The following is a 12,051-nucleotide window of genomic DNA, read 5'->3' as shown; positions in this document are numbered from 1 at the left end:
GTAGATACGTCTCCCCTCTTGCCTCTCGGAACAACCAAAACTGAGATAGAATACAGCGGCCCTCGTAGGTTAGAAAGTGCTGTCTATGCAAGCGTGTCAAGGGAAAGCAAAAGTGAGGCCAACACCCCCCCGATGTCTGATCTATAAATCACTGCATCTGTGTGTAACTTAACTCTCTCTATGGACTTTCCCTAGGTACGTTAAAGTCACATGACAGAAGCACCCAATGCTATCCTTAATTGCATTTTCACAGAGCAAGACATCAGCATGGATCAAGTCTACAGATATCTCTTCATTTGGACTGCCTAATGTGGTGGACAACCTAAAAAAAAAAAAAAATCAGATGTGGAGACTTTGCCCATCTGACCCATCCCCAGGCTCAATCTGGTCTCAGAACTTTCAATGATTACTGTATAATTTCTTCTTGGAAAAAATTCTTAACGACCAAAGTAATTTCCCAGCAACGACAGTATGCCCGTATACCATACTGTAATTTCTTTTTTGTTTGTTTGTCTGTTTGTTGAGACAGGGTTTCTCTGTAGCTTTGGAGCCTGTCCTGGAACTAGCTCTTCTAGATCAGCCTGACCTTGAACTCACAGAGATCCGCCTGCCTCTGCCTCCGGAGCGCTGGGATTAAAGGCGTGTGCCACCACCGCCCGGCTCATACTGCAATTTCTAAGCCATACCAAAAATGGGTTTCAGAGGAACACTGATACCTACATCTGGATAGTAATCCACGTTGGGTACTAAGTGTTGGATAAGTGCCTCCAAAGATCCAGAAAGGAGGTTGTTGTCATGGTAACACAAGCCCCCGCAGCTGTCCTCTGCAGACTGGTAGAGGTTTCGATTGTAACCACTGCTGTCAAACATTGCTGAAAAGGGAGGTGTCTGAGGCATACTTTCCTAAAAAGAATGAAACACAAAAAAACACAATCATCAGTGATGTGTGATATGAAAAGTAAGATTTCATCAGTAATTCTCATAACAGCGGAAGACACGCAGCTTGAGGAAACAGCTGTGACACACTGTCAGAACCAGGATGAGCCCAAGTTCTCTGAGTTCACACGTACACACACACATGCAATCAAATATTACACACTGCTTAGATCCAGTCTGGACTGTAATCCGCATGGTGTCATTTTTACACACGCTCCTTTACAGTCACTTGTGAACAGGTGCAGAGGAACCTGGCTCCAGTTGCTTAACCTCACTGAGCCAAGGATTTTCAAGTCAAGACATCACCAGGATGAATCAGATAAAACTGAAGGAAACTGACAGGCACTGGACATGTGGACGAGCACCAGGGCTGAAGTTGAAAAGATCTTCATTTGCAAGAGGCCTGGAATTAAAGGGCATAGATCATGTCTTTGCCTGTGTGTGTCTAACGTGTGTGTCTGTGTTTGCGCATGTCAAGAGACGTCATGCTGGCTCCCCAGCATGTTATCTGGCCTTTGCTCCTCTTGTCAGCTCTCCGGTTTGGGATGCTGTGTGGGTACTGTGTGCAGAGCCTATCTCAGTCAACAGGCAGGATGAGAAGGCACTTTATATTTCAGAACAAGGAGTACTGCCTCAGTCTAGAGAAGTTGCTCTTGAACCTCTGTGTGTTTTGTCACTCAAAAAGCCCATGTCAGACAGTGCTGAGTGCAGGCCAAAGGTCATTAGGTTATTATTGGGATTCCTGGGGACCTAGTGCAGGGCCCTGAGAGCAGACTCAGATTTCTGTCTGCGTGTCTAGACACTGGAGGCATTCACAATTCATGGAGTCTGGGGATTCAGAGCCGAGGGAAACTCAAAAGGACTGACGAGGAGCAGCCGTGGAGGTTGCAGGAGGACACAACTTGGGCTAATCCTTCTATTTAATAGGCTGAAAGGCAACTGCATCTAAATGAGGGGGCTAAGCTCAGCCCCCCAGCAGCATCTGTTCCACCTATGGAGGTGGGATAAGACTGGGGCTAAGAACCTCGTAACAAGGTGGTGTGTGGCTGGGGTAGGCGGTGCCCAGGGAGAGGGTGTTAGAACAACAACAACAAAAAAGTCTATAATGCCAACGTGTCAAGTGAAAGCAGCATTTAGGAAGAGTGTATTAAGAGAGATATGGAGATACAGAAGTACTGGAAATGGGGGTGCACGCCTTTGATCTGAGCACTCCAGAGGCAGAGGCAAGCAGGTCTCTCTGTGAGTTCAGTGCTAGCCTGGTCTACATTGTGAATCCGAGGACATCCAGGGCTACGTAAAGAGACATAGAGAAAAATAGCTTCATGTTCTGACCTCTATCCAACCAAAAACCAGGACAGAGATAGAATTTCTAAAAGTTCCATTAAAAAAACAAAATTGCTAGAAATGGGAAGAAAATTATCCTTGAGAACCCCTCCAATGGTATTTTCAACACCTGGGATATCAGTGTTGTGCTTCTTTAGGGAGGACATGGTCATAGGTCATAGCACCCAAAGGCTAGACTGTCAAGCCACTAGGCGAATGGTTAAACAGGACAACCACTCAGATGATAATATCTGAAATACAGAAACTGTAGGTAAACTAAAAAACAAACAAACAAAAACAACAAAAAAAAACCCTCAGTGCTATTCCCTTATATGGCGTAGACGGAAGTGACGCTCTTTCCTCTTCAAATCGCCACTTTTCATGGAGATAATTCAGGTATAATTCACTTGTTACAAATCACTGGTTTTTGACGAGACAGAGGAGAAACCCTTCACCTACGTTACTTGTCACATCCCAGGAGGAACCCTGTCTCCATCTGGTTGTGGCTATCTTAGAGCAGCTTCCAACAGTGGCAGTCACACAGCATCCTTCACATACAGGATGAAGGCTAGGACTCCTGAGATGGGAAGCTTTGCTACCCAGAACTGTGACTTTTTCTTGACATCTCTACTCACCTGTCACTGAACCCAATCAAGTGTCTTTGAAGATAGTTGGCCAGGACTTGAGAACTCCAGAAAAATCAATAAATGATAAACCTCCAAAAGGGCCCCAGAAACTGTTTCAAGAGGTAGAAACTGCATTTCAAAGTACACTCAATTAGAAGTGGTTGGTCAAGAGGACCAAGGATGGCCTGGAGGATGGGGGTAGGGGACTGGAACTCAGTGGAAAAGGTTGTCCTGAGTGATTAGCACAGATGGTGAGAGGCCATAGAATAAGCGGCCCAAACTCTTGGTTCTAAAAATGTGGGACCTGGAGCTCAGGAAGGTGAACTGGGGTGACCAGGCTAACACAACGCAGCCACATGACTGCAGTACAATGTGGCTCCCCAAGGAATCTGTGCCCCAGTGCCTGGAGCCTATTAGCAGTAAACAGCTTACCAGATAGTCCCAGATCACCCCGGTTCCCTTTTAAGAGCTTATCCTCAAAATTACCAGTATTTATTATCACTCTTATTTACTCTCCTGTAAAGTAGATAAGAATTTGGATTTCACCGCCAACCCTACCCCCCAAATTCGGACTCAGTGCTGGAGAGACAGCTCAGCAAATAACGCTTGCTGTTCTTGTACAGGACCTGGATTCAACTCATAGCACCCACATGGCGGCTCACACCAGCCTCTAACTCCAGTGAGAAGGAACCCCAAAACCTACTTCTGGCCTCTGTAGACTCCTGCATTTATGTGCCGCATGTATGTATATTCATGCAGGCTCACACATATACATACAAATATAAAGCTTTTTTTAAAAAATCAAACTTATTGAAATAGCCCTTGATAGCTGTGAAGTCTTAGAAAGTTATCTGCCCCACATCCAGGTACACTTCACACATGTCACTTTCGGGTTTGCTCACCTTTTCCCAAACCCTAAATGGCACACACACACACACACACACACACACACTCGTGTGTGTTTACATCTTGTCTGCTTAGCAAAGCTCTTCCTACAACACTGTTTTGAGAGTTGTAGCTAAAGCCTTTAGGGATCATACCACTCCAATCGCAATGGTAGTACTCAGAAAATGCCCCCCCCCACAAAAAAGACTCCTCAAGACAACAATGTAAGTAGAGCTGGCAACCTAATGGAGGTAAGTTAATCATCAGTATTGTAGCTTATTATACCTAAAACATCAGTGGAAGGAAAGCGTGTGTCTCTGGCGGTCATCTGCCATCAAACTGATGCGAAGACCTGTGGCCAGCTGCTGAGATCCAATCGAGACACGAGACCTACACGCAAAGGGCGCATTACTTCTTTCTCGCCTTGGGCTCAGAACCATGCCTCTGTTCGCCATCTCCAAGCCCTGTTCTCTTTACGGTGACCCTTCTGCCCTCGGTGATCTCAGACGTTAGGAAAGTCATCTACTTTCCATGGCTCATTTCCCCAGAACGTGCCCCCCACACACACACACCATGAAGTTGTCCCTCCAGAGGGACACGCAGGCAGGGCTCTGGGAACCTCACTGACTTCTCTTGTTCAGAGTTTCCTGACTACAGATGTCTTCCTGAATTACCCTCTGGTAATTCCTATAATCCTTCTTTACATCAATTTGCGACAGATATACTGTTTTGTTTTGTCTTTCCCACCTCCATGCCTCCCCTGCTTCCCTCCACACACATAAGAAGACTACAGTAACTTGCCTGGGATTACATACAAAGTAACAGGTAGATTAGGACTTCAAAGTTAGGTCTCCAGATCCCAGGGACAAATTTTATTATATTACTTAGATTACATTTAAAATAGTCTTTGAACTTCTAATATATAGCTATAAAGTGAAAACCCCAACATTTTGTCCCAAATTGTATGCTATTAGAATGATTTATATGTTTTACATGTTCTGCATAGATTCTTATTTCTAAGATATGTTAAAATCACAAATTATTCTTATTAAAATACAATCATACTGCTAAGAGTAGTAGTTAAGCTTCTGACTTTGGTGATCAATACACAGTTCCATCCAGACAGGAAGTTCAGAGGTTCCAGTATGTGCCTCAAGAAGCACACTCTCTTTACAGCTGGGGGGCATGGGAAACCAGAATAAAGGTGTTCCATTGACTCACTTAAGTAGCATATGAAAGAGTGCAGCATTGTAGAATAGATGGCTCAACCTGCCATGGCTCCATGAAATGCAGAGCTCCTTTCCTGTATTTACTCAAAGATCACCAGTCAAAGAAAACTGTAATGAGCCAATGACAATAGACCATGGGATAGAGTGTCCATCACTCATTCTAGACCGTCTCTAGCGCGTAGCCAATGCAGGAGTTTTCTGAAAGTCTCACTGCCTAGTTAGGAGATAAGTACAAAGGCAGCAGAGCGGTACGGAAGGTACTGTTTGGAACCTTAATTATAAATACCTAAGAAGACAAAGCACAAAGGTTTGGTTTCTCACAAGCATTCCCGGTCCCGTGACCCACATCTACAGCTAGGGTTCGTTCAGCACCATTCACCTGCCACATCAAGGTTTCCTACTCCATTAGGCTCAGGTCTGGGACTGAAAAGTGGAGCCCAGAAGATAAAATAAGATTGTAAAGTGTCAAGAAAATAAACTCAGTATCTAATGTATTAGACACAAGAATCAGAGACTGCCTGACCCTTGGGCTCCACCATCTCCAGGAACTTCTTGCCAATGACTCCTCGAGGGAGATCCAGGCAAGAAGTCGCTCTGACCCTCTGGCTCCCATCCATCTTTCCAGCTCACTGTAGTTCTGCTGCCTCTGCTGTACGGTCATCGTGACTAATGGGTTCTGGCACTAGGGTTCATGTGCTTACTCCTTCACACAGTTTCTAACATAAAACCAGCCCCTCCAATGTCCGTTCCTTTTCCCTTTATGAAAAATCTGTCCTGTCCAGTATACTCATAAACGGGGACCTGCTAACCAAACACTTTGCTTAGGAAACAGAGATTACTTCAGAATTATAGTGTATGACAGCAGTTAGTTAAATCCTGGCTCGATTTATACCTAATAAACACATAAAAAGAGTTAATTCCCTTGAAGAGGAAATCTGTATGAGACATACACATACAAAAAAAAAAAAAAAAAAAAAAAACCTGTTGGCGATTCAATCACTACTTAACCTACACTGCAGACTGGAAAACTGTTCTCACCTTAGAGAGTTTCATTTCACATAAATGCGCTGACATGTCTGCATGAACACTACTGGAGCACAGGGCGCTGGCCTAGCGCAGAGCCTAGATGTCTTGTCTACTGCAAAGCAGGAGAGTGAGGTGGAACGACAGGAAACCTTCCTCCAAAACATTCAGGACTAGCTCCTTCTAAATCAAGTGTGTGTGTGTGACTGTATGTGCGTGTGTGTGCGCGTATGTGTGTGTGTATGTGTGTGTACATGTGTGTGCATGTGTGTATGTGTATATGTATGTATAAACGTTTATGTGTGTGCATGCATATGTGCGTGTTTGTGTGTCGTACTAATTCAGCTGAGTTAGAACACAAGAATGGCAGGTCTGAAGGGCAGAGTTCCTGAAATGGGCTCCCTGCCCCAATGGGGCATCACTCTGGGTAGAAGGCATAGTAAGACAACAAGAAATAGATTTTTGCTTTATGAAACGATAAGCTAAGATGAAGAAAAATGCATTTCTGAGCACTAAAGCTAAACCACAGGTTATAAGTTACGCTGGAAACACTTCCAGCAGGAACAAGACACACCCAAGCCAGGCAGCGTAGACAAATATTCCTTCTTAAAATTGACTTGGGAAACAGAAGTCAGTTGACAGACATCTTACAGGGGTTGCTAATTTGTGCACAAGCACAGATCATGTTATTCCAAAGACCCTGAAGATGACCCTGACATCGATCCCAAAGCAGGGGCCGTCTGTGGGTGATTTACAGGATGAATTGATCTGAAAGGCATGTCGAATGGTTTCAGACCAACCAAAGCTCCAGATGAAAAGCCACCTTTCTCTGACTGGCAGATTGTGTTTGAATTAGCAACTGCTTTGGCAGTGGTATTTACGATGAAGCAGGTGCACTGGGGAGGAGGTGGTGTCAGGTGAGAACTCCAACTGGGAAGGAGGCTGGGGTATGGATGGGCGTGGAGCCACATCAAAAGCCTCCCCTTACTTCTGTGGCAGTCGTTCTGACAACCTTTCTAGAGCAGCACGTCAGTGACCCCTTCAGTCTCAAGAGAAAACAGAAAATGTGCAGGGCAGAGAATAGCACTTTCCACTCACCCTGCGTCACCATAGGGCGCAGTGTTTATAAACCCAACAGCTCTACACTGATCACAGTGTTTTAGCATCAGTTAAATGCTAGACAAGTGTCCCGACTTAAAAAAAAAAAATGTAGGCAAAGCTCTCCTTATCTCAGCTGAACCTTGAAAGTGTGTTTGTTTAGTGGGAAGAGATTTCATTTAGTAACTGGAATTTGACCTTTCTCAGCTCCTGTCTAGATTCCATGGGAACTTTGAGCTTTAGGATCTGCACACTGGACAACTCTTCTTTTCTCAGTTGACGCAGCAGACGCTGGGTAAAAGTTCCTAGCACCTTCCTAGCTAATGCTTAGATGGACAGCTTCCCTTGTGTGACACAAGACTTGGGAATGCAGACAGACTGAAGGCTCCGGTGACTGTGGAGCTGAGCCCCGGTGGCATGCCAAAGGTGAGCCTCTGACGCTATCTAAAGCGTGGCTTATTCTAAGCTTGGAAATGTCAAGATGATTATCTTCTCATTTCTTTTCTTAGACTGAGAAGCCCTTTCAGCAGAGACCTCAGAGAGGATCTCCGAAAGCTAGGATGCTGCCCCTCCTCTAATCGTCTTAGGAAGAGAGGTTGTGCGGTGAGAAGACACAGGGCTGAGAGAAAGACGAGAGGACGTTAAGAAGTGTACAGATGAGAGCAGAAAGGCAGAATACATGGAAGCAACTCAGCAGTGTGCGGCTTTTAGAATTGAATCCCAACGCTCAGTAGGTTTCCCAGTTAAGAAAGGAAAAAAAATAGCTTATTTAAAGTTTTGTTATTAACGTGTACATGGGGGTGGTACCTGAGGAGGCCTGAAGAGGGCATCAGATCCCCTGGAACCGGAGTTCTAGTTGTCTGAGCCAACACAGGGGCTGAGAACCGAACCTGTATTTCCTCTGCAAAGGAATGGCGGTGTTTCCTGATTTGAGTTGTCACGTGCTCTGCACCTCCCCACACACAACTCAAATTTACATTTTGCTTTATCAGCCCTTATGCTTAACTATGATTTTTTTTTTCTAACTAATCCCTAATTGGTGATGGAAAAGAATTCTGACTCAAGTAGTTACAATTTTCTGTTGGAAGAACAACAAAGGTAAGATTCATGATCTTCTGTCATGGGACAGTGGCAGCAACTCTGAATAGGCCTGGGGTGGCATTGAAATCCTTCCTGTTGGGTGTGTGGGAAGGCAAGCCAGGCCATGCTGACATTCTTCAAGCCTAAAAAGCTTGTACCATCTACAGCATCCTTGCAATTCTCGACCTTAGCAGTAGGTGGCGCCTGGCTCCCTGTCTTTGACAGAGCGGGTGCTTTCCAGCACTAATAGCTGGGGCTGGTTTAGGAAAACAAGAGAAGGGCGGCTACAGTACTGGGGAAATGTGAAGATCCTAGCACTTACTGAACTCGGGGAAAGGGGCACCGCCCGTGCTGTACTAGCTGGCAGTGCCCAACAGATCTATTTCCTGATGTCTCAGGCGCCCATCTGTGATGAGAATCAGTTATTTCATAGTCCTAGATGGGTAAAACTCATCTCCAAATCGTCACTACCTAATCGAGTGTTGCCAGAAGGGCTGGACTCCTAGAAGATTGTCTGACAGCCACCACTGGCCACAGCCACCGAAGGGCACTTCACACAGGCAGAGAGTGGGCTAGAGTGACTTGGTGGCCCAGCACTTCTACCGCATGCACAAAGGCCCTGGGTTTCAGCCCCAGCACAAGACAGAGGGACAGAAAGAAATAGAGGGGGTAAAAAGACAACCAAGTAGTAAGCTATTTTGTTCAACTTAAGCATATTTACATGTAAAGATCTATATGCGACCAGAAGCTGCCATACTAAACAGCACAGACATGCTGGGATTATAAGATATAAGACAGATCTGAAGCTAAATCATGAAACATCACAGAGGATAACTTTTATTAAGATATTTTACTTTTCTGTGTCCAGTTTGTTTCAATAGGGAAATGCCTTGATACTTGGTAGAGGAATTAGTAAAAAGCCAAGATTATTTTTCTTTGTATTTAATTATGTAACATGGTAACTGGGATTTTTTTTTTTTTTTAGGACTCTAAGTTCTTGAAAAACTATGGATTTTTTTCCCTTCAATGTTTTTTCTTTTAGATAAATTGAAAAAGGTTAATGATCTATAACACGTTTTCCTTTCCACAGGACTAAATTGTTTGCGTCAAACTTTCACATCAGGGTTCTGTAACACATTTTAAAACAACTGGATCATTTCTGGGTATATATTTACCTTAAGAGAAAAATATAAATACATAAACCTATGAAAACTGATTGGTAAAAGAGAAATTGACAATTAGTAGACAAGAATGACGAATTAATGAGCCAAGAAAAATTTTCTGGCCCCTCTTTACTGATAATTAGTAGTCTTAAATATTCCTAAAATGAAGAAGAAAAAAAGTGAAAAAGGCAATATAAGAAAATACTAAATTTCTATGAAAATCCACCGAAAAGCAAGTGTTACTTGTCCCTTTTCATGTCCCATGTGCTCAGGAAACACCTGCACAGCTAACAGGCTATCCCCACCCTGGCACGGCCTCTCTCATACAGATAGATGAAGGGCACAGAAACAAAATGAACCAGTTGCAACAGAGACCATCTCCTTCCAACGCCCACCCCACAGATACCAAGGCTACCTAGAGAATGTGTGGGTCTTGTTGGGGCTCCCTCCTGCCCAAACCCCAACTTCTCATTTCCAGGGCAGAGCTCCGCAAAACTACAACTGTCATTTTAGAAGGAGAAATGCCTGCCCAGGTCTAATTTTTGTAGTCTTAACTGATGAATTAATAAAAAGATGGCCAACAATATAATACAGTGTGTTACATGGTTTTGGAATAATAAAAGGGGTGGAGATAGACAATACTTAAATTCAATTAAGTACTAAACCCCTCAAATCCTCAACGGTACAATTAGCTAATTTTAGGAATCCACAAAATCTCTTTAAAATCTTCTCATTTATTTTCTCATTATTTGTGCCATTAGAATTAAGATTCTCTTCAACCCTTGCCTGGGCTTCCTAACTCTTCTCCCAGGCAAGGCCTAGAACCCTTCTTTCCCTATCTCCTTTCCAAGTATTCTCCTTGGAGGTCATCCCAATATTGCAAGTTCAGGTCTTCTAAGTAAGTAGCCTTTGGAGACTGAACAGGCTGGTCCCATGGCTTTCTGTACTAGATTGGGGACCCCACCTAGTCTGTGTAGGTCCTCCTGGCCCACATCTTCCTCCCTGTTTTCTTACCTATCTTCTTTCCTTTAGATGAGTGGTATTTAACTGGTTCAATTTGGCCTATTGTACTCCATTAAACAGTGAGGTCAATGGTAGATTGTAAGAATGAGGTGTTAATAATGGCATAAGGAATATTATGATAAACAATGAACACTTAGCAATATTTAGTTACATATACTTAAAATAGATAGATGCTAAGGTTAGGAAAAAGACAATGCAGATACATTCTGTTGATTCTCTTTTCCACCAGGCAGGGCACAGCATGTGGGACACAGACACAATGTATAGTGTAGCTATGGGGAAAAGCTGAAATAAATTCTAAGAACCGAACAAGCCTCAAGTCCAAGGCCAGTATTCTTGGTATCCAGAAGGGCTGGCACCTCTAGGAAAACAAAGGATTGACTGACACAGGGAAGCGGCTAGCTCGCCAGAGGTTGATGGTATCTCATGCCTGCCAGCAAGTCTACTTGAAAGGGATAAAGCAGTCAGCACTGTTTGTGAACGCTGACTTCTGTCAAAAGTGCCCTGGGTCCTCAGTGACTCAAACATTGCCCCTTGCCCCAAATAAAAATGTCATTAATGAATAACAGTATTTAACTGGGGTTGTCATTTTTCTTCTATATATCCTCAACAGTCAAAAAAAATCCTTAAAAAAAAAAAATCAGTTCTCCTTGTGCTTTGAATGTCACATTACCAGTAATCTCCTGCATTCTCAAATTGGCTACACACTATCTTGGTTGTTAATCCTCTTTGCATAGGCTGACCACGCTGATCACAACTATGCGCAGATTAAGGCAGGGTCATCACATGCCACGTTCCAGCTACTGTGCTCAGGACGAAAGAATAATTATTCACCCACCTGAGTCTGACTGGGCCAGACAACAGCCAGGAGCTCGGTACCCTGATCCCTAGCCTCTTCCCGCTTTATCCTCCCAGCTCGAGACCCGTCCTCCCAGTGAGACACCATCAGGGCTAAATATAGCTCTACACACACCAGCAGTTCCTGACCATTGTCACATGGCGCTGCTGACGAAGGACTCCTTGGAGACGCGTTCACCCAAACATACATACACAAGTATGCGGTGCATATTTATTCATATGCAGCAGACCCCGCGAATTTACCTGCAAAGTGGTACATTTACATTCAGAAGAGAAAACTGCAGCCTAGATGCTCTTCTGGCGCTGTTTACCACACTGGTCCACCCCCATCTCCCCGCACTATCTATCAGAGGACTTAGCCACGGTGCTTTGCTTTGCCTGAACTGCATCAATTTGAATGGTGGCAAGCAATAGTCAAATGTTTCTCACACACACAGAGGCGCGCACACCTCTGTTTTCCCATTTGCCCTTTTCTCTTGTAGAGTCCAGAAGTTGTTCTCAGGGCTCTCCAATAAAGAGGCGCCTCCCTCACGCTGTCAGCCCACGAAGCTTCCAGGTACCCTAAACCACGTTAGTATAACCCAGACTAGTGTCCGAAGGCAACTCACCTGGGTCCAAAGGCAAACGCAAAACAAACAAAAAAACAGGCTACTTGTTCAAGTTTGCCTAAGAGTCAGGGAAACACAAGACTTCTGTTTCCCTGTCTGTTCCTAAGAGTCAGACCTTAGATTATAAGGAATCAGCAACAAAAATAAACAACAGTCGGTACACTCACAAACACCCCAGGAAACTAGCCCAAAAGTATAT

General features: G+C 44.2%; 1 protein-coding gene across 8 annotated transcripts in view; it reads right to left on the bottom strand.

Moving 5' to 3' along the window:
- Positions 1–12,051, bottom strand: part of Rasgef1b (RasGEF domain family member 1B) — a 516,000-nt gene that overhangs the window by 21,983 nt on the left and 481,966 nt on the right. For 6 of the 8 annotated variants that reach the window (XM_057771474.1, XM_057771477.1, XM_057771476.1 and 3 more), the window contains one exon: positions 721–903. In XM_057771474.1, the coding sequence (XP_057627457.1) occupies positions 721–903 (183 nt within the window). Of the gene's footprint in view, positions 1–720; positions 904–11,224; positions 11,244–11,487; positions 11,507–12,051 lie in introns of those variants that run through there. The other 2 variants (XM_057771480.1, XM_057771481.1) reach the window with 2 other exon arrangements.

Source organism: Chionomys nivalis, chromosome 6, assembly GCF_950005125.1.
Source record: "Chionomys nivalis chromosome 6, mChiNiv1.1, whole genome shotgun sequence".
NCBI classification, from domain to species: domain Eukaryota; kingdom Metazoa; phylum Chordata; class Mammalia; order Rodentia; family Cricetidae; genus Chionomys; species Chionomys nivalis.
This window is presented reverse-complemented; position numbering and strand designations above follow the sequence as displayed.